The 26,745-nt window shown below is 44.0% G+C and overlaps 1 protein-coding gene across 2 annotated transcripts in view; it reads left to right on the plus strand.

Annotated features, from left to right (window-relative positions):
* Positions 1-26,745, plus strand: part of KDM4B (lysine demethylase 4B) — an 87,060-nt gene that overhangs the window by 50,397 nt on the left and 9,918 nt on the right. The window contains exons 9-18 of one of the 2 annotated variants that reach the window (XM_086767231.1): positions 4,588-4,784; positions 5,273-5,305; positions 9,274-9,446; positions 14,797-15,317; positions 16,728-16,848; positions 20,630-20,808; positions 21,990-22,212; positions 24,873-24,949; positions 25,128-25,183; positions 25,678-25,786. In XM_086767231.1, coding sequence (XP_086623357.1) covers positions 4,588-4,784; positions 5,273-5,305; positions 9,274-9,446; positions 14,797-15,317; positions 16,728-16,848; positions 20,630-20,808; positions 21,990-22,212; positions 24,873-24,949; positions 25,128-25,183; positions 25,678-25,786 — 1,689 coding nt within the window. The remainder of the gene's footprint in view (positions 1-4,587; positions 4,785-5,272; positions 5,306-9,273; positions 9,447-14,796; positions 15,318-16,727; positions 16,849-20,629; positions 20,809-21,989; positions 22,213-24,872; positions 24,950-25,127; positions 25,184-25,677; positions 25,787-26,745) is intronic. The other variant, XM_086767232.1, reaches the window with a different exon arrangement.

The following is a 26,745-nucleotide window of genomic DNA, read 5'->3' on the forward strand; positions in this document are numbered from 1 at the left end:
CTCTGTAGAGGATTTCCAGTGGGTTTCCTAATGAACTGATTTGTTTTTGAGACTTGGAGCAATGCTGGTAATTACGCTAGAAACCAGGGGGTCAAGACTCATCTTCTCTTCCACAAGTACCAACCATTAAACACACAAACTATGCATTTTAGGTTTTTTTCTCCTTCTTCTCAAGGTTTAACTCCTCATTTACTCGCAGCATACCTGCCACTCATCTTTCAGGCACAAACTTGCAGTCCGTGTGCCTTTGTCACTTTGGAAACCTGGGCTGTCTGCGAGACAGGGTCCAGGCTCTGAGTGGAAATGTAGCTCTGGGAGCGGAGGGAAAACCAAACTGGAGCCCAGGCTGGTTTGTTCTGTCGTACTGGGTGAGTATTGACTGCATCTCGCGTACCACGTCTGTAACCCAATAACAAACTGGATACCTCCTTAGGAGTATTGTACTGGGAGGACTTGGTGTTTCTCCCAAAAGCTGAAACTTTATCCCTTGTCCTGGGAATTTATGGAGAGAGGTTTAGGAGCGCTGTCTGCGCTAGCAGTGTGTGTTCCTGTAATATGCTGCAAGGATTTCTTGGCTGCCCTTTGAACGTAACCATCTCTCTTTCCCAATGACTTGCTCTTAGGCTTCTGTGTTTTGTAAAAGCAGATAGAAAAGCTTTTAAGCAAAGATTTTGGTCTGGTATTTTAATGATGGCATAATGGCTGAAAGAACTTCAGCTTTGAGTGTATTTGGATTTCTTATATTTAAATTTCCGTTAAGGCAGAGTGGGATGCTGGCTGAGTCTTAAAACAACTGTGCAGCGGGCCCTGACCTCATCTAAGTGTGAGTAGTTTTCCTTGAGGTGCCCGTTTAGATTATCATTTTGGTGGCTGTTTCTTCAGAAGGAGGAGGGTTCTTTCACATTCACTTTTTCTGTGTTATGAAAGAGCTGGGGTTCGGTTTAGCGTCAGCAGCTGGGCAATGACAGAAATATCCTTGCAGAAATGGCGCTGAAGGCTGAGGTTGAATGAGGTTGCGTTTTTCCATATATCATTTGATTTTATTACTTCAAGGAGACAGGCTTTTTATTTTATATAGACTTATAGCAGTTTTATTTAAAAAAATACTGCAAATAAGGTAACGGTTACATGTTCAGTAGCCACAAATTCCCTGCTATCACTGTTTGAGTTATAATTGATGAGACAGGGTTCCTGCTGTGGTCAAATATTTCACCAGTCTCCCACTTTGAACAGCAGATATTAAAATAATAAGTAGAGGAAAAGTATTGATTTTCTGTGTTTGAAAAGTGCTTCGCTCTGTGCATTTCCGTGTAGTATTTTTGCATGTGGTTAGACTGCAGGTTACCTTTGCGTGTTCTTCTCCTGTGTGGGTGGCAAAGCTGTTAGCTTGTGAGGAAGGAGAGACGAGGCTAGGGAGAGCCTTCAGAAGATGGAACAAATTAAGTTCTCGCAGGTTTGGTGAATATGGAAGCTCCTCTTGTTGGTTTGGGTCTCAGATCCCCTGTAAGCGAAGGCGAAGAGCCAACCCTAAAACTGTTGTGATTTGTGTTTTATTTTTTTTCCACCTCCATTTTCAGGACTTGTCCTGATCCTTGCAGGTCGTGGTTGTGAATATTCTGTTACTTTTGCTGTTGTCTCATCTGTCGCTCCGACAGCCTCGCTGTGCCCCAGCACTCTGGTGTGGTGCTCTGGCTACCAAACGGGGAACGACAGCAGAGGGCCGGGGAGGGATTTGATTAGATCTGAGTTCCTTAAATTTCTCCCCCGTCATTTTGACGTGACAGGTATATTCTTCGTGTTGCCGTTTAGTCATGATCTGCGCTTTGGGTGACCGGGTCGATCTTAAATCTTTCACCAGTCACTGGTGTGTGAATTCCTGAATCGGGGCTTCGTGGTTCGGTTTTGGCTCGCTAAAGGAAACAAGGTTTGGTATCTCTCTGTAGTGGTGGTGTTTGAGCGTAGGCGCGTTCATTTAATAATCCTGGAATATGGAAGCGGTAGAATTTGAGGGGGAAGAATGGGATCTGGAAGGATGTGTTCTGCAGAACCTGGGATGGGGTGAGGCAGAGGTGGGGGATGTAGGCATGGTGTGTCTTAGGAAACGCATGCGTTTATGACAGCAATTAAATGCTTTGGAAGAAATATGACTGTGTGTGTGGAAAGGGAGGCAAAGCATGGAAATGGATATCATCGACAGGGAAACACAAGCTTGCTATTTTTGTCCTGCTCTAATGGAATAGAGCAGGTAATTAATTGCGAAGGAAATTGCTTGCCCTTCTACCCGCAGTCTCTTTCTTCGATCTCCCCCATTCTCCTCCCTCTCCCGTCGCTAACGCCCACGCACGATCCCTTTGCCAGTTTTACTGGAAGCATCTGCTGCATTGAGCAGGATCTTGCTGCTGTGTCGGAGGGGAGGGTGTGGAAAAAAACCCCTGGCCATTATGGGAACGTGAACGTGACACAACTGCGGCAGCTGAGGAAATGTAGCTGTACGGTCCGGAAGAAGCCCCAGAGGAGAGAGGCTTTGTAAATTATTCATGCTTGCTAGTGTGAAAGCAATAAAATTAAATTAAAATTGAAATATAAACATACATCATGTTAGATTCGTGTAAAGAAAGGAACTTGGCTACTGCAGGCCCCTGGTGTGGCACGGCGGAGATTGCAGCCCACAGAGTCGTTTCTCTGAATAGCATCCAGACAGCCCAGTATGGGGATTCTCCGTAATCTGTGTGTACCTTACGTTCTCCTGAGACTCTCAAACTGGCGGTGGTTCAGGTTCAGACCTATCTGGCTTGGGATTTGCTCCGCTCGATTTGAAGGAATTGACACTGTGTGTGGCAGCGTGTTGGTTCCAGGTCAGGATCAGAATGTGGACTGTCCCCATTTTAAGCCATTTTTGACGCTGTGTGAAGGCAGAGGAGGTCAGTCTCCATAGCTCGGGGATGATGTGTGCTGTGGGGTGTGCTCTGTATTCCTCTTTGTACCAGTGCACAGGTGCTTTTAAAATTTCTTAAGGAAAAGCGCTTGAAAATGTGCTCAGTACAAGTCTCTCAAGCCGGTATTGATGGAGGTGCCGGTCGGAAGTTTCTGCCTGGCCTGGAGTTTGAAGCGTGAGTACCATCTGTGTTTGGCTGCATTACATCTCCAGCCTTTCTGTCCCGCGCTGGTTTTCATTAAGTGAATTGAGTTTTCCTGAAAGTGCCTGTCCCATTAATTCCTTCCCACTCAGCGCACTCGGGTTGTTACTGCTCTCCCAGTCAGAGCGGAGCAGAAGTCTTTGCAAAATAAAAGCAGGAGTTGGGAGGGAAGTGGGATAGCTGCGCACGGCACAGAAAGACTCTCTTCTCTTTCCATGATGACCATAAATCTTTTCATAGTGGTAGTGAAAAATGGAAGAAGAAAGGGGAGAAGCAAGGTTAGTTTCATGCATTTCTGCTAAGAGAAAGGCTAGAACAGTTTTGAAGAGGTGTGGTGACGAACGAGTCCTGCAAAGGGGCTGTAATCGCCTCATCCTCAGTTTGAAGTTGAAAGGCGATGTAGTGCAAGTGCGTACTGAGCAAAGCCTTGCACCTGAGAGCAGAACCAAGAGGGGGCTCGGCTTCTCGCACCCAACAGCAAAGCTGCCGTTGAAGCTCCTGTGCGGCAAGCAGGCACTGGTGTGTTGCTGTGTCCTCTTTGATCCCGTGCCTTCTTTTGAGTTAAAAGTTTATAAAGGCTACGTGCTCTTTCAGTCTGGGATCTGTGTCCTGAGTGAGGATCGCCTTGCTAAGCTCAGTCTGGTAGTTCTGTGCTTCACCAGAGCAAGCAGATACCCAACTGAAACCGCCTGTGCGTAGCCCTTGTGTAGACACGTGCAATGGCAGGAGCATGGTTCCAGAGGTTAATTTTAATGAGCACATGCTAGTTGAAATGAAAAATGCCCATTTTTTTTGGCTTAGGCACGTGTGGTTTAGATGCAGAATGTCAGTGTTGTTGTAGCCTTTTTTTATTTCTCCACAGTCTTGTGAAGGATTTACGTGCAATATCGTGAGGAATAATTATGAAGTTTAACTACCTTGTTCGCTAGGTCAGCCTTTTGTTCCTTTAAGGCTGTTTTCAGTTATAAAATGATATTAATAATCTTTTTTCAGCCTGAGAAACTCCGCAAGAGACTGGCTGATGGAGGGAACGTAGGTTTGAGATCAGACTCAGCCCTGGTCAACAGCAGCCAAAGTTATTGCTGTCTAATGGCTGTCAGACGGTAGATGAGGAGTGTACTGGGTGTTGGTTACCAGGAAGTTTTAGCTTGATTGGTGGGAGAGGGAGAAGAAAATTTCTGGGAACACAGTCTTCGACTGCCTTCCGAGAGCGTGCCAGCTTGTACCGCCTCTGGTTTTGCCGAGGGCAGGTAGGGGCAACGCTTTCCGTGGGGCTGAGATAACCATGTGTGTGTCAACGCCATTCCTGGCACTGACCCACGCTAGCAACCCTCCGTAGGCCGTACGGACGACGGGGGTGGAGTGTTAGTCTGCCTCTGGAGAAAGGCAAACTCAAAAAAAACCGTTCCTCTGCCCTAACGTGATGTTGGTGTCTGGGTGTCTCTTGCAGTGCACTTGCCGCAAAGATATGGTGAAGATTTCCATGGATGTCTTTGTGAGGGTTTTGCAACCAGAACGTTACGATTTATGGAAACAAGGAAAAGACATTACTGTCCTGGACCACATGAAACCCACAGCTCTGACTAGCCCGGAACTAGATGCCTGGAATGAGACAAAGGTGGAGTTGAAGGCTAAATTGCTTCGCAGGTAAAGAGGGGGGGGTGAAAAAGAGAAAAAGCTGTGTCTGAGCACTGTGTTTGATTTTAATTGCTAAGATTTTAAACACTAAAACTCTTACTTTGGATAGTTTGAATTCTTCTCTTTTTTTCTTTTCTTTTTTTTTAACATTTCCTCATGTAATTTGTCTTGGGTAATGTGCTCCCTCATTTTTCTGTTTCCTTTAAATGTTCTAGAAGCATGTGTTTTCTGAAAGCAGGATGCTGTGCGCTCCCTCACATCTCATCTCTTATCCTTGAAGACAAAAAATCTTTAGTAAACATTTATAGCTTCACTTATCAGAAAGCAGGAGGGGAAAAAACCCCATCAATTGCAAAAGGGATTTTATGCATGCCTTTCTGTGCTTTCTTTGATCTCTGTATTCATTTTCTACAAGTTTGTGGATTTTCTGTGTTACAGCATGCTTGAATTGAAAATTTGGCATGCTAACCTTTTCCTGTTGGAATCTTGCTTTATAGGATAGGAGATGAGGAAGAGGACAACAAACACCGGTATGTGACTTCCCTCATCAACTTAAGTGACTTCATTCTTTTTCATGTCAAGTTTCTTAAAATAGTAACTCGGAAAGTGCTTTCCTTTTATCAGTTAGTTTTTTCACGGCTGCTTCCTTGAAAGGGCACAGAAAATGCTTAGGCATTGAGGTTTCTCAGACTTCATCTTGGTTTTGCGTAGTTTTCTGAGATCTCCTCTTGCGTCACTAGAGAAGCTCAGCTGTACCTGTTCTGGTTTTCCATTCTTGAGCGTGCGGTTAAGCCACTGAATGAGCAGTGCTGTGTGAGGAATAGCTGGTTGTGGATAAAGCTGACCGATCGCTGAAGCAGGGATCAGTTCTGGAGTGTTCTAGACGTGGGCTGCCAATGGGAGAACTTTCCTTCCTCACCAAGCTTACTTGAAGAATGAGACTCTGTATTCTAGGAAATGGAATTATCATAGGGCGTTAATGTGCTCAGATGTAAAGTGGGTGCCCTTCCATATGCTCCCTTGCCCTTCTTTTTTACATTGGTCTCATTCCTGCTCTGCCTGTGACCCAGAGTGCTTGCAGCGAGCACACAAAGCTTCCTCCTTGCTGCTCTCCTCTGGTATTTGTTGAATTTTCGGTGTGAGTGTTGGCAGTCTCTGGAAATTGTACTGCTTCATCCAGATGTAATACTCTACTCGTAATTTCAGCTCCAATATAACTTCTTTGAAATCCAGGAAGAAAGCTTTAAATGGACTTTAGGTTTCTGGGACCATCTTTGATAGGGACTTTGAGAAACAGTCTAGAAACTATTGACCTAATAATCTGCTGACAGCCGATTTATGTAGGCATTCTAGCAAAGAAAAAGAGAACATACTAGTAAGAGACTCTCTCCAGCACTGGTCTTTATTGTCTTCCAGGAGTTTTCAGTCACCTGATGTTGCTCTGGACTGGTGGTCCTGTGTCTTGCCTTTTCTATGTGAAATGATTTGTCCGTTGTTTTACAAATGCTGAACATGGGATGGCATATTCACCACTAAATCCATGCTCCAAAAAATGTAAGAAATAGGGTATTTTGGCAGATAACTGGTCTCTGCAATGGTGCTCCACTCCAGAGGTTATCTTCCTAAAATGTTCCCAGCCATTCCTTCTGTAGAGAGCTTCAGGAAAAGCAGCAGCGTTTGAGTCAGAAGTTGAGATTTATGTTCTGTGGGCAATGGCTGTCTCAACTCCAGTGGCTCCCTGGTTCTTTTTCTTCCACATCTGGAAACTGGGAATCTGTTAGAGGTTACTTAGGTATTTGTAACGTTTGCCTACTGTAAGCTACTATGTGAACACCAAGGATTATTTTCCCTCTTTGATCCTACTGCTTAGAAGAGACGCCTCTCTCTTAACCTGAGCTATTGCGAAAATCCAGGTACTTTTTCCCCCCTTATCTACTCGTTGTTTCCTAGATTATTTCAGTATTATCCCGAAACAGTTTTGAAGCTGCTGAGTACCGCTTAGCAGTAGTCTCTCTCCTGTGCTTACGTCTTGGAAAGACATAACTTTACTTGAAGACTGACTTTTCTCAGCAGGCTGGGCTTTACTGGAAGGATGGGATTCACCTCTGCCTGAACCTTTTCACGGTTGTATCTACTTAATTTAAGTCACTTTGTGGTCTGTTTTTCAAAGAATACGAATGCTGCTTTTTTTGCCAACTCTCTTGAAAATGTAGCTTTTAAACTCTGCAGAGATGTGTTATTTCTTCTCTGAGGTCATTCGCACTTAGTTACCTTGAAAAACTTCTACTGTATGGCTTCAGTGAGAGGCTGTTTTAGTCTAGTCCACAAAAAGTCCGCTTCTGGTACGTGAATTGCGGCAGATACAGAACATCTTCACTGCTGGAAATGTGCAGCCTTCAGCTGGGCGTTCTGGAGGCACAGTTTCTTTAAATGGTGTGCTTTCTGCCTCTCTTCGTTTCCCCACAACTTCAGAGGCAGAAGAGCACTGCCAAAAGATCTTTTTTATCTACTGCAGTTATAAAGTTTTGTGATTTAGTTTTTACCTGGCATTTCTACAGCACGGGAATCAAACACACGCTTTACTAATAGCTTGTAACATGTGATTTTACTCCAATGCTTTCTTCAACAACTGTGGAAGGTTCCAGCTGCAACAGAGAAGTCCTTGCAGGTCTATCTCCTCCTCCCACCCCGCTTTTCCCCCGCAGAGAAGGTGGTGTGTCCTTAGAATATGGGTGAAGAGAAAAGTTGATCCTTCTGTGTTCAGCTGTGTGTTCCTGCTGATGAGTGTCTTGCAGGTGGGAAGTTAACATCTATACTTGGAGGGCTACCATATGTTAGAGTCTGGCAATTATAAACTACCGTGCATACAGATCAGCTTTCTTTTCTATTAAACGCTCATCTCAGGTTGATATTTTGCCTTCCTTCTTTGTTGGTGACCTGATTAAGGGCTCTTAACTCCATCGTACTCCAGACCTAATTAGCAGCTCAGTGTCTGGGCTCTGAGAACGGGACGCTGAATTTCAGCTTTTCTGGAGTTTTGGGCCGGTGAACGCGGTGAGATGGCATTTTACAGCTTGTTAGAGGATGGTAAATGCGAGGGCTCGGAACAAGGAGGCCAGATGGAAGATGCTTTAAAAAAAAAAATCTCTGTGCTAAAAATGGTGTAAAAATTGCAGGTCTCTGAATCTTTTGAGAGCTTGTTAGACTTAAACCTAAACCCAACAGTCGAGCAGCTATTTGATAGATCCTGCAAAAAAATGGTGCTGGGTCTGACTGCGATGGAGGTAGCTTTCTCCGTAGCAGCCCCGGGGCTGTGTTTGGGATTTGTGGCTACAGCAGCGCCGATAAGCACCCATGTTTTGGCTATCGCTGTGTCGTGGCTTTATCTTGTTCCCGCTCTCCCCCCTGCCCAGTGAGCAGACTGGGGGTGGGCAAGAGATTGGGAGGGGACGCAGCCGGGACAGCTGACCCGGAGTGGCCAGAGGAATGTTCCATGCCGTATAACGTCACGCTGAGTGATAAAAACTGGGACAGAGAAGAAGAAGGGGAGGTTAGCTTCCAAGGTGGCTGTTGTTTGGAGACTAGCTGGGCACTGGTCTGCCTGGGGGAGATGGTGAGTGGATTTCCTTTGCTTATTTCTTTCTATTTTTATTCTTTCCTTCACCCATTAAAGTGTTTTTGTCTCGCTGTACCTGTTTTCTGACTCTTGTTCTTCCTGTCTTCCCTCCCCGTCCCACCGAGGAGGTGGGGTTGAGTGAGTGGCTGTGAGAGTGCTGGGCTCCTAACGTGGTTCCTACCCAAAAGGTGTTGTCCCATCTTCTCAATTTGCTTTTGTCTTTTCATTGAGGCTGCTGCAATCTCTGTCTTATTGACATTGACTCTTTAGAAAGAGTCGCATTTCTGTTGGCTTTTCCTAGCTAGCTTTACTCATAGACCTTGGACCCTGTGAGTTACTCTACTGGAAAATCATGGCCCGTCTATTGATTACAGCGTACGCGTTCATTGTACGGTGTTTGTAGAAGCTGGCAGGGCTGAGTAAGGTTTCAGGGCTGGAAGATGGTGCTTTGCAGACTTCCAGCAGTTTGCCAAAGGGAAGCACGTACAGACTGAAAAGAAATGATGGAATGGAGGCAGAGGATGAAAGGGGGATTTATAGCAAGTTTTCATCTATATTGTGAAATACAAGCAAAATAGATTTAAAATACAATTAAAATAATTTTAACTGCCGCTCGTGAGCTTACATTAGTAATGGTGGGAAAAAGCTCTTCAAGGAGCCCTGACAATTAGTGGCTGCTGTGAATGGATCTTAAACGTTGTGTTACGCAAGGTTCATCTGTTTCCTTTCAGATATCTCTTTTGCCCTGTAGCTATTACTAGCTACCTCGTGTTTTCTCTCCGAAGATGATCCTTTTGTTTTGTATTCAGCATTTTAAGTCAGTGATGGTTTTATATATTGCAGGCTGTTCTTTTCTGTTAAACCACGCTTCTGTACTTCTAGGTCTCACAGGAAAAGAAGTCAGCCCAGAAGACACAAAACAGAGGATCAGAAGTCTCTTGGGGACGTCATGGCTATTGAAACCGTCTTGGAAGATGTGAAAGTCAAAGAGGAGCTGAAAAGAGGGCCAGAGCTGGAGGAAGAGGAGAGAAGCAAAGTGATTGAGGGAGGAGAAGGTGAGGGCCCTGCTCACTGATGGCAGATCACTTCAGTGAAGAACTGGGGCAAGCTATCTCTCTCAAACACGTTTGTAAATATCTTGTCTGCTGGTGTTTATTTCTCTTGAGATATCAGTGGAGTCTTTTCCCAATATTAAATCTGTGCTCACTGAAATACGCCATCATTTACAGTAGCAATTGATTTTTCCCTCTCTTTAAGGATTCAGTCCAAATAGCTTTCTTGGCAGGGCTTGAAATTTCTGCCAGAACTATTACAGGTTTGTAAAAACATATATTAAGGGAGGAATATTTTAACATATTTCATAGGGAAACAAATAAATATATTTTGTGTCCTGCTCTGAAGAGGAAAGATTTGTGCACATCCTTGTGCAATTAATCTTTTCCCCTTTTCCTCCCTTCCTCCCCATTTCTTACAGACTGTGAATAAAGCCAGCTCTAGGTTGTGTGGGATCCGCAGCTGCTGCACGCAGCAGTGCAGGTTTGGTTTTCTTCAAGCCTAGCTGTAGGAGGGAAGCTTTTCCGCTTTCTTGGCATGGCTGAAGTTGATGCCAGTCCATGAGAACTCCCAGCCCTTTATGATTTCTTCTGCATAAAAGCACAGGTTCCAGCCTGTTTAGGAGAAGGCAGAGAGAAGTACGAGCAGCAACAGAAACAGAAACAGAGCTGTTTTCCACAAAGCTGTGGCTGAATTTGTACACAGCCTTTGGTTAGTCACTTAACCTTTCTCTGCTCATTGACACATCTGTACAGTGGGATGAATGTTTTTTTAATAGTGTGGCCTTCCGATAAGAAACAGTGTCTGAAAATTCTTTGAAGCTGTTTGTTGGAATACACCATGACAAAATGTAACGGAACGCCTTTGCAAAGACAGAGAATGTCTTGGTTTGGGGTTTTGTGTGACGTGTTCCTAGTACGTATGGTTAGTCCGAAGGCTTGACCTCAGCCATCTGTAGCTGGAAGCTTTTTTGTTTCTTGGATGTGTGTGAAAGGTTGCAGTTCTTGCTAGGAGTAAGCTGCCTTTTTTTTTTTTTCCCCCTAATGTGCGTGGTTCAGTAGTTGTGTCTATGATGCACTCTCTTTGAGGCACACTCGAGTATTTCATAAGCACCAGTGAATTCATTTTCATACATTGTATCCGTTATTTGTTTAGCACTTGGAGAACATTGATGCTGCAACCCGTTTAGAGAACCTTGGTAGGTGATCTTAAGGGAAATCTGTGGAAACTCTGGGAATTGAATCGAGGTCTTTGTTCAGTTCCAGAGTCTCTTAGCTAGAGAGTGTATCTTCTCTTTTCATGGGAAATAAGGAGTTAGAAATCATTGTTGTACAGAGCAGGAGTAGCACAGTGTAGACAGTTAATTCCTGTTGCCCTGAGCTTGAAAGTGTCAGCAGTGTGTTAAATTGTTTGCTCTTAGCTCTTGTACAAGTTTAACAGTTGATGCTTGTAATAAATGGCCCGCAAATGCTGATGTCCCTTCAGAGACCAAAGATAAGTGACGAGAACAGACCTGAGATCCTTCGAATGGCAGTGAAACAATAGACTCTGTTCTAGTCGAACGGGTTCCAAATCATACGCTTAGCCTACATGTTAAGAGCTTTTTAACTCTTAGCGCAGGAGGGAAAAATTTATTTTCAGCACCATTGCAGAAAGCACCACTAGAACTAGAGTATGTGCTTTGCAGTTTCTGAGGAGCCTAGTGCTCAGTGGAGCTGTTAGCAAATACGCAGGCTTATTAATGCGATAGAGCAATTAAACACTGAATTCTCTAGTTCTCTGCATCCTGCTGTCTGCATTACCTCTCACAAATGTCCGTTTAAAGGGCCTTACTCGTGCCAATTTAGCTTCCCCCCTCCTTCACTTCCTTTTTCTTTTCCTCTGGTTTTAATTTGTCTTGATTTTCTACTTACACCAGAAAAGAGGACCTTGAGAAGGAGAAAGAATGAGATTTCAAAGTAACCATAGATAAGTTTCCAAGTAGGTCTTATTCTTCGTGTTGGTTGTTTGGACTAGCTGAGTAGTAAGAGCTTGAGGTTTTCGGGATTTCTGACCCAGGTACCTTCAGGTGTTTTCGTTTGATTTTTATGACTCAGCTTTATATTCATAATTTATTATGTTGCTATTAATGCATGTAGAATTCTTAGCAGATTGTCTTGGGATTTGAAATTAAAAAGCAGGGGTTTTAAGCTCTGCTCTTCTCTGGGTGTGTTAGGCAGCACAGATACGTCCTGTGAGTCAGCAGGTGCTGGCTGCCATGCTGTGCCTGACAAGCACAAGAGCTTGTCCCGGAGACTTTCTGGACTTTTCTAGCATCACAGAGAGAAAACAGAGCCTTTTCAGAAATCTGCTGGCAGTCGCTGTGCCCATCTACGTATCTGTAGCATGTGCTGTGTGAAGTTCTGATACCAGCTGAGCAGAAACAACTCCTAGAAGCAGGTCAAAGGAGTTTTCCCACCGCTTTTGCTTCCTGCTCTTCCTCCAGTCATGGTCGCGTATTCCGTTAGCGTAGGTGATGGACAGGATGGAAACACCGGGCGTGTAGGGATGCTCTAGGGGAATATCCTCTTCCTAGCAGTAAGGAACGCTGTTGAAAGTGAAAATGTGAGTTCGGTGTTTAGGATGGACTCTGGGATGGTGAAGAATTCTGTGATTACTTCATCTACTGCACGGTCTCCCGTGAGGAGTGAAGGAACACCCTTGAGGGCCACTGTTTCACACAGACATCTTGAAGGATGCAGCGCTGTATTAGACTGCGTTCTCCTGCGTTGAGTTTCATCTTATCTATGCGGTTGTGCTTCTGCTAGATTAATACGTTGATTTACAGTTTCTTTTTGAGTTGTTGACAGTACAAATTATTTAAGTAAGGTTGTGGCTAGATTACTGGTGCTGGCGTCCATCTCTAATGGTCCTTGCCGGGTACCAGGGGCTATTGCTCTGGCAGATGAGGTCCCTACTCTCACAGCGGCTTTTTATAATCTCCTTCCCCTGATTTCCCCAGTAACACACTTTCTTAGAAGCTTTGTATATCTGCAACTTCAGTGAGCTCCATGTAGTATTTCAGATGATCTCCAGACAAGCAAGTTTTTGCACCTTGAAGAACCAGTCATGCCACAGTCTCCCCTGTGTATTGGCTCTGCTGCGTGTGCCTTTCGTTCCTCTGTTAACCTGCCGCGTTGCTTTGTGCATGGCGATTCCTTTCCTTCCTGTCAGTATTCATGATAGCCAGATAGCGACTGTGAATTTTACTTTGCTTTTTCCTCGCTTCCGATTTTATAAATTCACTTGCAAACTGGTTTGTTCATCTTAATGCAAAAACTTTGTTTAAAAGTTCTGCATGCCAGCTGCTGTCAAATTACCCATTTAGAAGTCAATAAAGCTGGTGAATGGCATTTGTTTTGTTGTTGGGTAGAGAATTCTCTGAGCGCGTAGAGAGTAAATATGATCTGGTTTTGTGCAACTGGGGAAAAATCCAATTTGCCTTTCATTCAATATGTTTGTTTCTCTAAGGAAATTCAGTATTCCTTTCTCTGTGATAGAACAAACCCGTTTATCTGAGGGACACGAGTACAACAGTAACTGTTTGGGCTGTTCCCGTTTTTATAGAATAGTGTAAATAAAGTCATCAGACCAGACTTCTGGGGAGTGTTGAGGCTGAGGTATCCCCTAGAAGATTTCAGCAGGGATTTCAGCCCTTCTTCTTACTGTGGGATGATTCCCCTTCTCTTTTCAGACCCTTCCTCGTGCAGATATTTTGTTGTTGTGTGACAGCTTACCTCATTTTCTGTTTAGCAGGTCGGTCAGCTTTGGTTTAGTCCTTAGTGGAGGAGTACAAGTGGGTTGGGATTGGTGAAGCAGCATTATCAGGGTGAAGAGTCTTTCTGCCTTTCACTGTCATCAGCCCGCCTCGCGATCCTGTTAGTGGGAAGATGACCCTTGGCAGCAGAGTCATCTAGTCGTAGCATCTGCAGGTGACAAACAATCTCTTATGAAAGAAATAGAGCACGGGCATCTGTCTGTGGAGCATCTATTATTCGCTTTCCTTTGAGTGAACTGATAACTTCATTCACAAGGTTCAGCAAAGGGAACATACATCATCGTCGGTGGAATAAGGCAAAACATGAAGGCATCTCCTGTCCTAACCTAGCGACACGTGCTCGATGGCCAGTAGGAATTTTAATTACTGCTGTAAAATCACACTGTGCAGATCCTTTAACAGAATTATATTGGGAAGATGGATGGGGACAACTTTTATGGGTTGTTACTGCCTCTGATCAAAATATTGAGATGTCTGGCTGTTCAAGAAGTGTTTCTGCTGTCACAGCCATGTGAGAGACCTGCGATGCTTTGCAGATAAGATGAATGACAGTAAGCCAGGAGAAACAAGGACAAATGGAGCAAGTGTTAAGAAAGGATATCTTAGTAACCAGTGCTGGCATAGCGTCTGGAACAGCCTTAGTTCAGTCCTGTGCTTGATTTATGCTTTAAAGGCATCTTTTTTTAAGGCCTTACAGCAGAAATCTTTCGGTAATAATGATTCAGATGTCTTTGTTCAATCCTTCGTGTCCCAGGGCTGTTGAACGCATTGACGCACAGTAATGCTCGGATAAGAGCTGTGCTTGCGCGTAGAAGGAGCAGTAAATGGGGGTGGTCCAGAGGTTAGGGCAGGTGATACAGAACAGTGGTCTCCAAACTCTTCTGACTGCACACTCCATCAGCAAAAAATTTTGAGCGCCCCCCGATATACATATATATATATATATGTATGTATTTATTTATAAAACCTATACATGTATTACTGTACTAATATATTATGTGTGTTATAAAACCTACACAAAAATAGACATTTTTAAAAGGATGAATAAAGTTAAAATAGTATTTTAAATATATATCTTATTTTATTTATTAATGGCACAAAAATATTTTCTTCCTGCACCCTGGTGGGTGATTTTTGCATGCCCCACTTTGGAGACGGCTGATACAGAAAACTTGAAATACAGTGTCATGGCTCATGTAATGTATTACATGTTTTCTGGCACAGTGTCCAGTTTCTTAGGGGTTTAGATATTTTCCCTCCAGGCAGCATTCATCTTGTCAGTCTTTCTGCTCCAGTCAAGAATTAAATAGTCCATAGAAATGGCAGAAGTCTTTTATTTCTGAAGTGGGCTTCTCCACATCAGTGCTGAGGTACAGCTGAATGTGTCTGCAGCTTTCAGCCTCTCTGGAGGGGAGAATAATACCGTAGTGTAATATGTTAGCCCAGCATTGGAGCTTTTTGGTGAAAGGAGAAAAATACTAAATGCCCAGAAACCTTGATGCGTGAAACTAAATGTTGCCTGTTTCTTGAAACAGGTGACTCCAAAGTGAAGGCCCGTCCTCCGAAAGTAAAAGGTGAAAGGAAGAAGAAGCACCTTTTCCATCAGCATCAGCACCATCTGCAAGCACCTCAGCCTCCTCTGCAGCAGCAGCCGCCGCCGCTGCCGCCACCGCCACCCGCACCACAGCAGCAGCTGGCAGAGGAGGAGGCACCAGCAGCACGGCCACCAGTACCCCCAGTGGTACCCACCTCATCCACGGCAGACAAGAACTTGCCTCCAGCTCCCCTGAACATTATCCAGCCCTCGGAGGCGCCGGCGGAGGAAGATGACTTTAAACCTCGGCCGATCATTCCCATGCTCTATGTGATTCCACGGACCAAAAAGGTGGTGTTTGACAAGGAGCGCATGTCCTGCCAGCAGGCGTTTGAGCAGTTTGCCACCCAAAAGAGTCCAGGCTGGCAAGAGCAGACAGTCCCTATGGAAATCACTGTGAAGGAGGAGGAGAACGCAGAAGCAGAAAATACAGAGGTCTCTACAGAGGGCAGCGATTTACAGGTACGCATGGCCAAGGAGGAGACTGAAAGATTTGCTAGTTTTAGGCAACAAGTTGAGGACCGAGCTTGGAATGAGAGGAGTCCTGAATTGTGCCTGAGCCTCCAGTGGAGCAGTGCCATGCTGGTGAGCCACAGAGTGTTTTTACAGGAAGGGATCGGTTATTTTCTCAGTCCATCATTGCATTGATGCTGGCTGATTAATCAAACTTGTTATTGTCTTCAAAAGATAAAATAGAGAATCCATTTTCCTGCTGCTAGTCGCACAGATAATACTGAAGTGATCATCTCAAACACTGAGCAGGAAGACCTGGTGCGAGCAAACGGCTGCTGCAGCGCAGCTGTTGCGAGAGTGGTAAAACTGAACAGTCACAAGGGGAACTTCGATTGCACCAACATTTTGATAATTCTTCCTGGTTTCTGACTTACCCAGTTCACAGCACGTGCTTTTATGCTTTCAGCTGTTGGCCTGCTGTATAGTGTTGCCTAGGAATCTTTTCCATCATGAGATTTTGAACTGGAAAAGTTGGCAGGAGACTTTTTCATGGACAATACAGTTCATGGCGTGTTAACTGTCGCAGGCATCTCTTTCCTTGGGGAGTGCTTTCCTGAGGACAGTTTCCAAAAGAGGAAGAGTAGAATGTTCAGGAATTAGCAGCAAGTCAGAGCAATATTATGTAGCTCTATTTTCCTGCAAGAGTTAGGGGAATGGCAAAGAACTATCAGAAACTGGGGACAGGGACAAATGCGCATTTCCACACTGGCGTGGCGCGGTTAGCATACCTTTCCTGGAAGCGTTTCAAAGACAGGATGGCTGCAGACAAGAGAGGGAAAAAGCGCTATGCTGTGGTGGGCTGCTCTAAGTACCTTCCTCTGTGCTCACTCCCGTGTAACGTGGGATGTGCTTGAATTTCATTCGTAGTGCTGTACCACTGCTGCTTGTCTTCATCCTTGGGAACCAAAGCGTGCAGCGCTGCCGATACACGGGGCAGTGGGTACAGTACAATGTAAATATTCTTGTCATAAAGTGCACTGTAACGTTCTGGTAAAATGTTTCTGGTCCTGTATGCCCTGTACGTAATTTTTGTGCTAGAGCTCCTAGCTGTTTGTGATTGACCAGATTTTTCATAAGCTGATGGAATTGGCAGGCTTGAAGCTGCTCTGAGGATGGTTCTGATTTAACAGCACGCTGTACTTTGCCTTCACCTGACATCCTAAGAGGCAGCGGTGGCTTTATCTACTACGGTAATTGGCTTGGGAGGCTTTATTGCTTCCAGCCAAAAGGCAGTAAAAGTTGGCTGTGTAAATTCAAGAACTCTTTATGACAAGGGTTCCACCTCTGTTGTCCTGTATTCTCCCTTCCTTGCCAAGGTATTTTTTGGGTTCCCATCTACCTGCTTCTGGTTTGTTCCAGACTGCTTCTGCTTTTTCAAAAATGAAGATGGAGATAAAGAAGAGTCGTCGTCATCCACTGGGTAAACCACCAACCCGCTCCCCGTTGTCAGTGGTTAAACAGGAGACCTCGAGTGATGAGGGTGAGTGCGCTGGCATGAGGAACGCATGTATGTCTGATCTGATCTGAAAAGTTACTGAAGCCATTGACCTAACTGGATGGGCTCAAACTTCTTGTGTTACGCTTAACTGATAGAAAATGCAGTATGTTCCCATTTTGATAACTCAGCTGGAAACAAAACTCAGCCGTGGGAGGTGTCCCTTCTCACCTCCCACCCTTTTTTCTCAAGAAAAATATTTTGCTGGATGCAGAATGAGGCAGCATTTTGGGCAAAGGAAAAAAGGAGTTCATAGAAAAATAACATCTTAAAGTAAAAGCTCCTTCTTAAATATTGCGTCAAAAAAAGATCAGTTAACCTCAGAGGGTGGTGGAGGTGAGGTCTACTGTTTTATGTATGGGGAAAGTTAATTCTAACTTTTTGCTCGGCTTTTTAATTCACGTGAATGTTGGGGTCCATTTTTTTCTTGGCAGATCCAGAAATGAGAATTAAAAGTCTCTCAGTGCTTAGCTATACATTACTGATTTTTCTTTTCCCACATTCCAGTCATTGTGAATGCCATAACAATCTGGACCAAGAAAAAAGAAAAAAAAAAAAACAAAACAACCAAAAAACCACTCTTGCATCTGTTGTGTGGTGTAATTGACCGCTTCTGGGTCTTGCCCACGTTATCAAGTAGTCAAAATATAGAAAAGTCCATGCTAAGAAGCTTTTTCATGCTGGGGCAGGTACATGAAGGTGTAGCTGGCAGTCCCTGCTTACAACTTTACATTTAAAAGGACAGCATCTTTCCTGTTCACTTCCCTTCAGAGAATATATCCAGTGATTTGGGAGACTTTCTCTAGGAAGGGGATATTCTGAACATACAGAGCTGCATTTCCGTACCAAGGGTGATGCATTTGATGTTGTGCATATGTGTGAGTGAAGTGAGGCATTGAAAGGCAGCTGAGACTCGTTACCTTGTTTTGGTGTGAGGCTTCGCAACGAACTTTGTGCTACAGGATCCTCATTAGACAGAGGCTTTTCGCTGTTTTCACTTTTTGGCTGGTGTACAGGGACATTGCTGGCTGACTCAGGAGCAACTTTTTGTGAAAGCTGCCATTTCTTGGGGGCTGATTTACAGCACTGTTGGGCAAAATCTGATCAGACAGATTCTTCTCTTCCCTGCCAGGGAACAGAAGCTCTCTGCACTCCTTGCTTTTTCAGGGCTAGTGTATAAGGATGATCTGGAGGCTGCTGTGAGGAACAGTGAGCATGTAAATTAGAAGTATGCATATGCTATGTTAAGATTCAGTTGAGACAAACTATTAGCCTTTTCTACTTGCGTGTAATTTGCCTGAAATGTAGGAGCCATCTTGAATGCAGTGTCTCACCTAGAATCCATCCTGGGATGAGTGAAGGTGATGATAACATAGAACAGTAATTTCCTTTTTTCTCTCAGTCTGTCACTCTGGATTGTGATGCCAGTTTCATTGTTTGTGTTGGTATCATAAATCTTGCCCATCTGCTAGTGTGCTTTGACTAAAATTTGGAGAAAAATGCGGTTTGGTTTTTGGCTCATGTCTTAAAATGTTGTTAAAGGTGCTTGATTTCTTCAAAAGGTGAGGGTTGAGCTCTGCTTTGACAGTAAGACATCTTGGAAGTATCAGTCTGCATACCTGAGGTCACTGGTCTTTTTGAAATGTTTTCTATGCCTTGCATGAGATGTGGACGTGTAAGCACGTGTAGCTGAAGTTAGACTGCAGAACGTGTCCTTGTGTCGTGGTTTGGCCCCGCTCGGGGCCAGGCTACGCTGTCTCACTGCCCCCACCCTCTGAGGGAACAGGGAGAGATAATGTAAGGAAAACGGCTCGAGGTTTGAGGCAAGGACAGGGAGAAATCCTTAAAGTTATCGTTACGGGCAGAACTGACTCGACTTGGGAAAAACTGTTTGTTATTAAAGCCAAAGCAGGATAATGAGAAAGAAAGCAAGATAACTTCCTAGACAGCCGCCCGGCGGGAGGCCAGAGGGTGAAGGCCGCAAGGCCCACAAGGCTCACGCCTCCCCCTCTCTGCCCCCGCTCCATGTTCTTCACATCTTCTTTTTTTATTCCTGTTTTTCCCCTTCTTAAATATGTTATCGCAGAGGCGTTATCAGGGAACTTTCTGCTACTAATTGGCTCAGCCTTGGCTAGCAGCGGGTCTGCCCTAGGCCCGGCCTATTCCACCGGCAAAAGGGGAAACAACTTCTGGAATCTTCTTACAGAAGCTGCCACCGTGGCCCCCCTCACTAAATAAAACCAGGACACCTGGTAAATCTGTTTTGCTATGAGGGCCAGCTCTGGTCTGATACATGTTGAAGTGGCAGTCAGCTCCTGGTGTAAGCAGTATCTCCCGCTGGGAAGAGGAACATAATTTGCCGGCTCGCAAGGCTGTTGGTCTCCCTTTCCAGCAGAATCCTATTCGGTGTTGTGGAAAAGGGGATGGTATTAGCAAATTTTGTTAGCCTGTGGATACCAGTTGTAGTCTGAGATAAGAATATAGTAAGAAAGACACTTTTAAAGAAGTAACCATCATTTGCAGCATGACAGGGATAGTGTTCGTAATCTTAAAAAAGGATTGATTAATTAAACACAAATTTCCCACATTGTCTGGCAAATATATATTGGATTATTTGGGGAGAACATTTGAGATCTGAAATGTAAACTTAGCCATTAGTGTTTTACTACAAGTTCCTTTTATCATTTTCTAGTAATGAGTTTGAAAATCTTAAAAGGGCCGTAAAACTAGGGAGGAGGCTTAGGCTTGCTGAGAGCAGAACATTAGCTTCGTATTTTCAGTAATTAACAGTGAAGCAGTGAGCAGTTTGGTTTAATGTGCTGGGCTCTGCTGATAATGTTCCACTAAGATGTTTTTGAGTTCCCCTGGCCAAAGCTGCTCTTTTGGAAACTTTGCAGATTACCAACGCAATGAATAGTTTACACTTAGTGTTTAATGCTTGTAGTGACTCAAAATTCCTTAATGAGGTATGGTAAGAAACTTGGAGCCCCAAACTGACACAAATAGAGTCTGAGGTGATTTAATTGTAAAATGCAAAGGGCCTTTTAAAGGTTTTGTAAAAACAAAGAATTAGCAAACTAATTAGCTCAGGCAGAACCTATCAGAGCTCAGGCAGAGGAAAAGGTGGTGATGAATGAAAATTGGAGACTTAGTGGTGTGCACTTGGTGGAACTAGCTGCAGAAAAGGAATGTGAGAACCTGAACCCAGGGTATCCATGATTTGTGTTTGAAGAAACAGATGTGAGATGCACTTTGGGAAGGCTGATAACAGACTTGCTGCTGACCGGTGGGAACTGGCAGCTGGCCTAACCAAACCAGCATGAACTGCATGTGTGTCTTGCAGAGAATGCAGTTCCCAGTTGGAGAAAGGAAAGGGGGATTTCCTTGCACTTGCATCATGCATTTTGAATTTGGCTTCATTAAAAGAATATTGTAGGTTTCCCCAGCTCGAAAGTGGAGAGACTTACGAAGGCAGTTAATCTAGAGTCTCTTTCTTCTTCCTCGTGGCCAGTTCCATCAGGTCATTGGTGTCTCCGTAAAGTGGAGATCATATCCGTTAAAGTCAGTGTTTGAGGCATGCACAGATGAAGAACATGAACAAGTTGGATGTTCCTATTTATTGAACTCCTTGTGTTGTTGAAACATTAGGTGTTAACCCTACCTCGCTGCATTTTGCCTCTACTCTCTGTAGCCTGTTTTGCCTCCACTGACTGTCCATTCTTTTGTGATTTTTTTTTTTTTTTTTTTTTTTTTTTTTCCCTTCTAGAAACATTTCCATTTTCTGGAGAGGAAGATATGAGTGACCCAGAGGCTTTGAAATCTTTACTTTCCCTCCAGTGGAAGAATAAAGCCCATAATTTCCCAGCTGAAAGAAAATTCAACACAGCTGCTGCCCTGAGCGAGCCGTACTGTGCTGTCTGTACCCTCTTTTACCCGTATAACCAGGTAATTCTCGATACCGTTCGGTGGTGGTGGGGGCTGAGTGGTGCCTGCCGTGTAAGTGATGATGCAGACCTTTACAACAAAAAAAGATGACTCATAGAAATTTGCACACCAAAGAAGTGAGCTTGGATTTGGCAGAGGCCGTGGGTAGAGCCTTTTTTGTTATCTTTCTTGGCTTCTCTGGCTTTCTCAGCTTTCGTTTTTTAAATCACACATAAAGAGCTTTGCATTGCAAACACTATTTCGCGCAGAGGAACGGTGCCATATTGAGCATGTGATCGCTCTCGTTTGGGTAATGGGCCCGGACTTCTGAATATATGCAAACAAGCAGCAAAATAAAAATTTACTGTGTAAGCACATCCATCATATTTTGGAAACTATCAATATGCTTTGGGGTACGTTATGAGCAGAAAGGCAAAATTTATCAGATGAATGACTTATTTGCCCAGTTGTGTATTGATTTGTTCTTGCATGCTTATAAAGCCAAATCTGGCTTTGTGTGTCCACGAGGAATACGTGCCTTCGATGCAGATATATGTGTTGGAAGCTTTTTCTGAGAAAAGCAGAACCTGCCGCCCCCTTCAATAAAATCTCTTGATTTATTATACAGACCGAAAATAAAATATCTGTTCTGATTGCTGGATGCTGTTCTATAATGGTTGTAGGGAAAACTGAGTACAGCTGGGCTGTTTTAATCTGTTGGTTTTAACTCTGGTCTGCTACCAGTAACCTTGAAATGTCCTTCTGGAGAAATTCTTGCAGAAAGAGTGGGGAAGGATGCCAAAAGGGTGGGAAGGGAAGGTTTTGCTTTTATTAATATTTTCCCTTTTTTTTTTTTTTTTTTCCCTTGCTGTTTTCAGCTGCAACTTTAGGAATTTAGATTTTTTTTTTTTTTTTTTTTTACAGGAGAAAAACAGGGAGAACTTAGCCATTATTCTAATGATTCTTTGAGCTTTCAGAATAAATTACAGATCCCAGTGTAGGTGTAAGGAAGAGAGAGAGGAGCAAAAGGTGGGGATGGGGGTGTGCATGAGAAAACAGGTTTTAAAATTCATTATTTGTGCTGCATGGTGTGAGCTGTTGGATGACTTTTTTTTTTTTTTGCAAGGGAAGTGCCTGTGACTTCAGGGTTAAAATTGTGACAGGGAAGAGGCAATTCCGTCTGATGGTGTTTTCTCTTTAAGTCCTTACAGATGGATAAAGAAGCTGTCCCAGTCTCTGCAGGGGAGACCGCCTCTTTCGTCCACCTGTCCAAGTGTGGACAGAAGACCAAGCCTCTGATCCCGGAGATGTGCTTTACCTCAAGTGGAGAAAACACAGAGCCGCTTCCTTCAAATTCATATATTGGAGAGGATGGAACCAGTCCCTTGATATCCTGTGCCAAATGCTGCCTGCAGGTTCATGCTAGTGAGTGTCTCCTCCTTCACCAGACCTTTTGGGTGGTGAGAAACACAGGTTTCTTTGTGTGTTGCCTGTATTTGAGTTCCCTCTGGGCGTGCTTGCTGTACCTGTCGCTCCCACTTTCTCCTTTTTCGGTACTGGTATATGTGTATATTCGAGTCCATCTTGGCAATAACTGATCTTAAAAATACACAGGAATATTTGTTTTACTCTTTGTTTTGTGGTGATTCTTCTCTGTCTCACAGAAAAGATTCTTCTTTTGTTATCTCTTATTTTTTTTGTAATAAAGCAGAAATCACAAAGCTGATCACACTCTTTTTGCTCGTTCAAATATTGGTCTGCTGGGGAAGGCTGCATTGTTCCTGCGCGCATCAGGGATTACGGAGTAGTTTCTGAGATATATTTTATTGGTGTCTGTGTCGCTGTTTGCAGGAATGGCACTTGATTACAACGGGAACATATGTCTGTTTGTTTCCCTGATAGTTATGTCTAAAAGAAGATCTGATTAATCCTGGTAGAGTGTACCTTCACTGTAGATTGTACGATATCTAGTTAACATTTGCGCTCGTACTAGGAAATGTGACAAATTACTGCTCAGCTGTTTGATCTTGACAGATGGGAAATCTTATTTGACTTGCATCAGCTGGAATGACTTTTGTTGTTCCAATTTTATAGTCTGCACGTCACCACGCAGCTCGGCACGACTGTCTCTTGTGGAGAACTAGAATGCAGCTTTTATTTCTGTCCTGGGTCCATGATTATGGTCACTTTTGGCTAATAAAAGCGTGTGATGCAGAGCAAGCGTGAGGATGCGGACTGCATGCTTTCCTCAAAAATTGCGGTCTCTGTAGCGATCAGAACAGAGATGCTGCATCCTGTACATCCATATGTCTTCAGTGGACTAGTCTATCAAAATAGCTTCAGTGGCCAAACTGTGTTTAGGGACAGAGGGATGTGGGCAAGGTGACGTTAATCTGCAGTCTCACATGGGGTTTAGAGAAATTTAGCTTTCTAATTCGGTTGTGCTCTACCCTTGAGGCTAGGACAGAAGTTAAATCTGGTCTGATGTGGCCTCCAGCGTCTCATTGTTTCCTTGTCGCTGTCTGTACTTCTAGATGGAGATATCCCTTTGACTTTGCGGAGAATCCGTTTGCTTTTATTACAGGATTGCAGTGTCGGGGTGTATTTTGGTTAATCTGGCGGCATGCTGTAAAACCAGTTGGCAGCCTGCTTGTTATTGAGAAGTGCCCTCGCCCAGCTGTGCCAGGCTGGGACAGCAGCAAGGACGCAAAGAGAGGAAAGCTTTTGTGAAGGTTTCTGGGCTTTTAAGGTGTTGACAAGAATCCCTCAAAAGAGCATGCTCTTCTTGTTCGGTTAGGCTCATCGTCACAGGACAGTCTGGTGTTCAACGTGACCGTTTCTCCCCTCAGATCCCATAGTCCAGCTCCCTGTGGTCCTGCAGCAAGGACTCCATGCTGAAATTTCAGCCTATTTCACACTTTTTGAGTAATATTCCAGTTAAGGACTTCAGTTTCCAGCTCAGTTTCCAGCTCGGTTTTTGAGACTCAACCCTTCTGCCCGTTTTCTAGGACTGGACTGAATCTGCTTTCTGTGTTTGCTGTATGATGAAAAGAGACTTCAGAGGTGGAAGACAGCTGGGGATCTATATTATTGACTTTTTTTGACACAGTGTTTATCTGGTTAAGTGGATGATTTTTATAAATCAGGTTCTTGTGGCAGTCTCAGTGCTTTCTGAATAACTTCTCTTAAGTTTAATTCCGTAATTGGAGGCTCTCCAGCTGAAATTTTATGTTCAGATTTGTGAGGATAGGTAAAGGCCGTGGGATGAACTCTGTGTTAGCGGGGATGCTGGCCAGCAATTTGTGGTATGTTGAATTTTCTGCTACAGACTTTCTTTGCGAGCTTGCGGGAATCGTGTAGTTCCAATTTTTCGAAAGTATTTCTATGTCTGGTCCCTATTGTCTTCAGTGCCTTTTACAGAATTTTAAGGGCTTTTTTTGGTCGTCTTTCCCTGTCTTTGTCATGAGTATAATACCACTTTACTATTTTGGTGCTGCAGAGAAGTGTGTAGGAGGATTTGGTGCTTGCGTGTTACAGTCACTGACGCTCTGTACAGTCAGATGTTTCTAACACGTCATATAACCAGAAATTGGGATTCATTTAAATGCAGTTAAATACGTGAAATGCAGCTATTTTATTTCCTTGCATTATTGGTGGGTTTGTCCTTTCTCGTAATACCAGTTTGCAGAGACGACTGCGTCAGTCGTGCTAAAATTCAGTGATCCTGACTGTTATGATGTGTGGGTGTGTTCCAGCAGTAGTAACATCTCTTTTGAGCCCAGTTCTTGCCTGAAGGATCAAAGTACTGCTATTGTAGTCCTTGCAGAAGAGAAAAAAAATAAATATTGAGGGTTACCTGTGTGGGGGGGTTTTTTGTTTGTTCATTTTTAGACCTGCTGGTCCCAAATTCCACCCCCCTTCCCAAAGATGACTCTCTTATGACTTTTGGCTGAGCCTAGACTATTGAATATTGTTTTTCAAATGCTACGCCTGATTTCAAAGATCCTTCTGAACTGAAAAGTCAGCAAGTCAATGCTATGGATATGTTAGCAGAACTCTGAAGGATGTAACTTCGTTTCTTTCAGGCTGTTACGGAATACGTCCAGACCTGGTGAATGAAAGTTGGTCTTGCTCACGATGCTCAGCCAGCGCATGGGCGGCGGTAAGCGTCGGCTCTTCTGGAGACAAAGGGAGGCTTCCTGTGGGAATTACTGAGATACTTCAACAGAGACGGGAGGTGGGAGGATGTGGTACCAGATGTGGTGTAGTCATTTTGGGGGAAAGACAGGCAATCTAGCAGAGCTTTTTGGTCCAGTTCTGAAGGAGTTCTGTTCCTGCAGGAATGTTGCCTGTGTAATCTCAGGGGAGGAGCTCTTCAGATGACCACTGATGGGCGGTAAGTGGTGCTTTTAAATATTTTGTCCTTCCATGCTGCATCTGATGTTCTATGATGTCTGTGAATTTGGTCTTGCTGCTGGGTGTAGCAGCTGGTTTTGGCATTACGGAGGTAACTGCTACTCACTAAGTTGTCACGATGAGCTTGGATAACTGTGCTGTCTTACACTCTGCATCAGGTAGATGCAGAGATCAGTAGCAGGGGTAACATGGCTCTGAACACTGTTAAATTTGGTTCATTCTCAGTGAAAAGTCTTTTTGGAGAATGTTCAGTATCTTGGAAGATCAGATGCATAAGGAGGTTGATCCCTGTTGTTCCAGAGACATTTACCTTGTGCGACCGATTAACAGTCAGTTGGTAATGTTGCCAGGGCTGCCAACCACCATAAATATGCCTTGATACTGAGGGCGTCGGAGAAATGTTAACTGCCCACTTGAGTATTTAATTCAAATACTGATAGACTCTGATTTCTCTCTTCACTTATTTTTTTCCAGCTGGGTCCATATAATCTGTGCTATTGCTGTCCCCGAGGCCCGTTTTCTCAATGTAATAGAGCGTCATCCTGTGGATATCAGTGCTATTCCAGAGCAGAGATGGAAACTGGTAGGTGTCTTTTACCTGTAAAGAGTGTGAATAAGAGCCAAAAAAAAAAAAAGAAAAAGGCTTTGCCTAGACAGCAAAGCATTGTGTGAGATCATAAAGTAGCTGAGATTGGAGGTGATGTTCTCTCTCTTATTTCCAAAAAGTTCACCAGGAAGCTGTATCATGTGGATGTCTGCTGAGGGTCTCTCTCAGTGCTTTGACACACAAACTCGTTGTGATTTCCAGCTCCACCTTTACTCTCTAGGAGTGTGTCCTTACCCTGGGCTGAGCCTAGGTCGCTGACCCACCTGGCAGTCAGGTCTAACCCACCCGAAAGCTTCATTACCGCGTAGCAAAAGTGCGAAGGGATGTGGGAGCTAGAAAGAAGCTGACACATTGCTGACTTGTTCATCTGTAATTTCATTCATCTTGCTTTACAATATTTCTCTATTTCTATCAAGAAATCTCTTGTAGAAATTAATAAACATTTCTTCATGGCCATGACTGCAAGGCGAGACTTTTAATAGAAATCCAGCCATCACTTGTTGTTTAGTTGCGTAGCTGCATCTGAGGGATTAGTAATGGATGATTCATTAGCTCAGAGCAATTAATCTTAATGTTAGTTAATGCCCCATCACTGTAGTGTGTTATTGCAAAATAAATTGTGCTTTTGCTGCTTTTTTTGTTCCGAATTCAGCTGAGTGACAGTTGGGAGTGTGGCACGGGGGCCGGTGATGGAGCAGCGATACGTGGGTTAGCGCTGATGTGGTTGGTAACTGCGCCAGGGCCGGGCTGGGAGATTAGGAAGAGTCTCCCTCTGCTTCCAGAGTTATTTCTCTGTTGTGCAAATGGGTTTTGTACACAAATGCAACGTAAAAAGCATTCATTATTCAGGTGGAGTGATGGCGCAGTGTGATGTGAGAGTGATAAATCCTGAAGCAGTGGTTCTTTATGGATCGTCTGACATTTCCAACATGCAT

Source organism: Chlamydotis macqueenii, chromosome 26 (genome assembly GCF_036417535.1).
Source record: "Chlamydotis macqueenii isolate bChlMac1 chromosome 26, bChlMac1.mat, whole genome shotgun sequence".
Lineage (NCBI taxonomy): Eukaryota > Metazoa > Chordata > Aves > Otidiformes > Otididae > Chlamydotis > Chlamydotis macqueenii.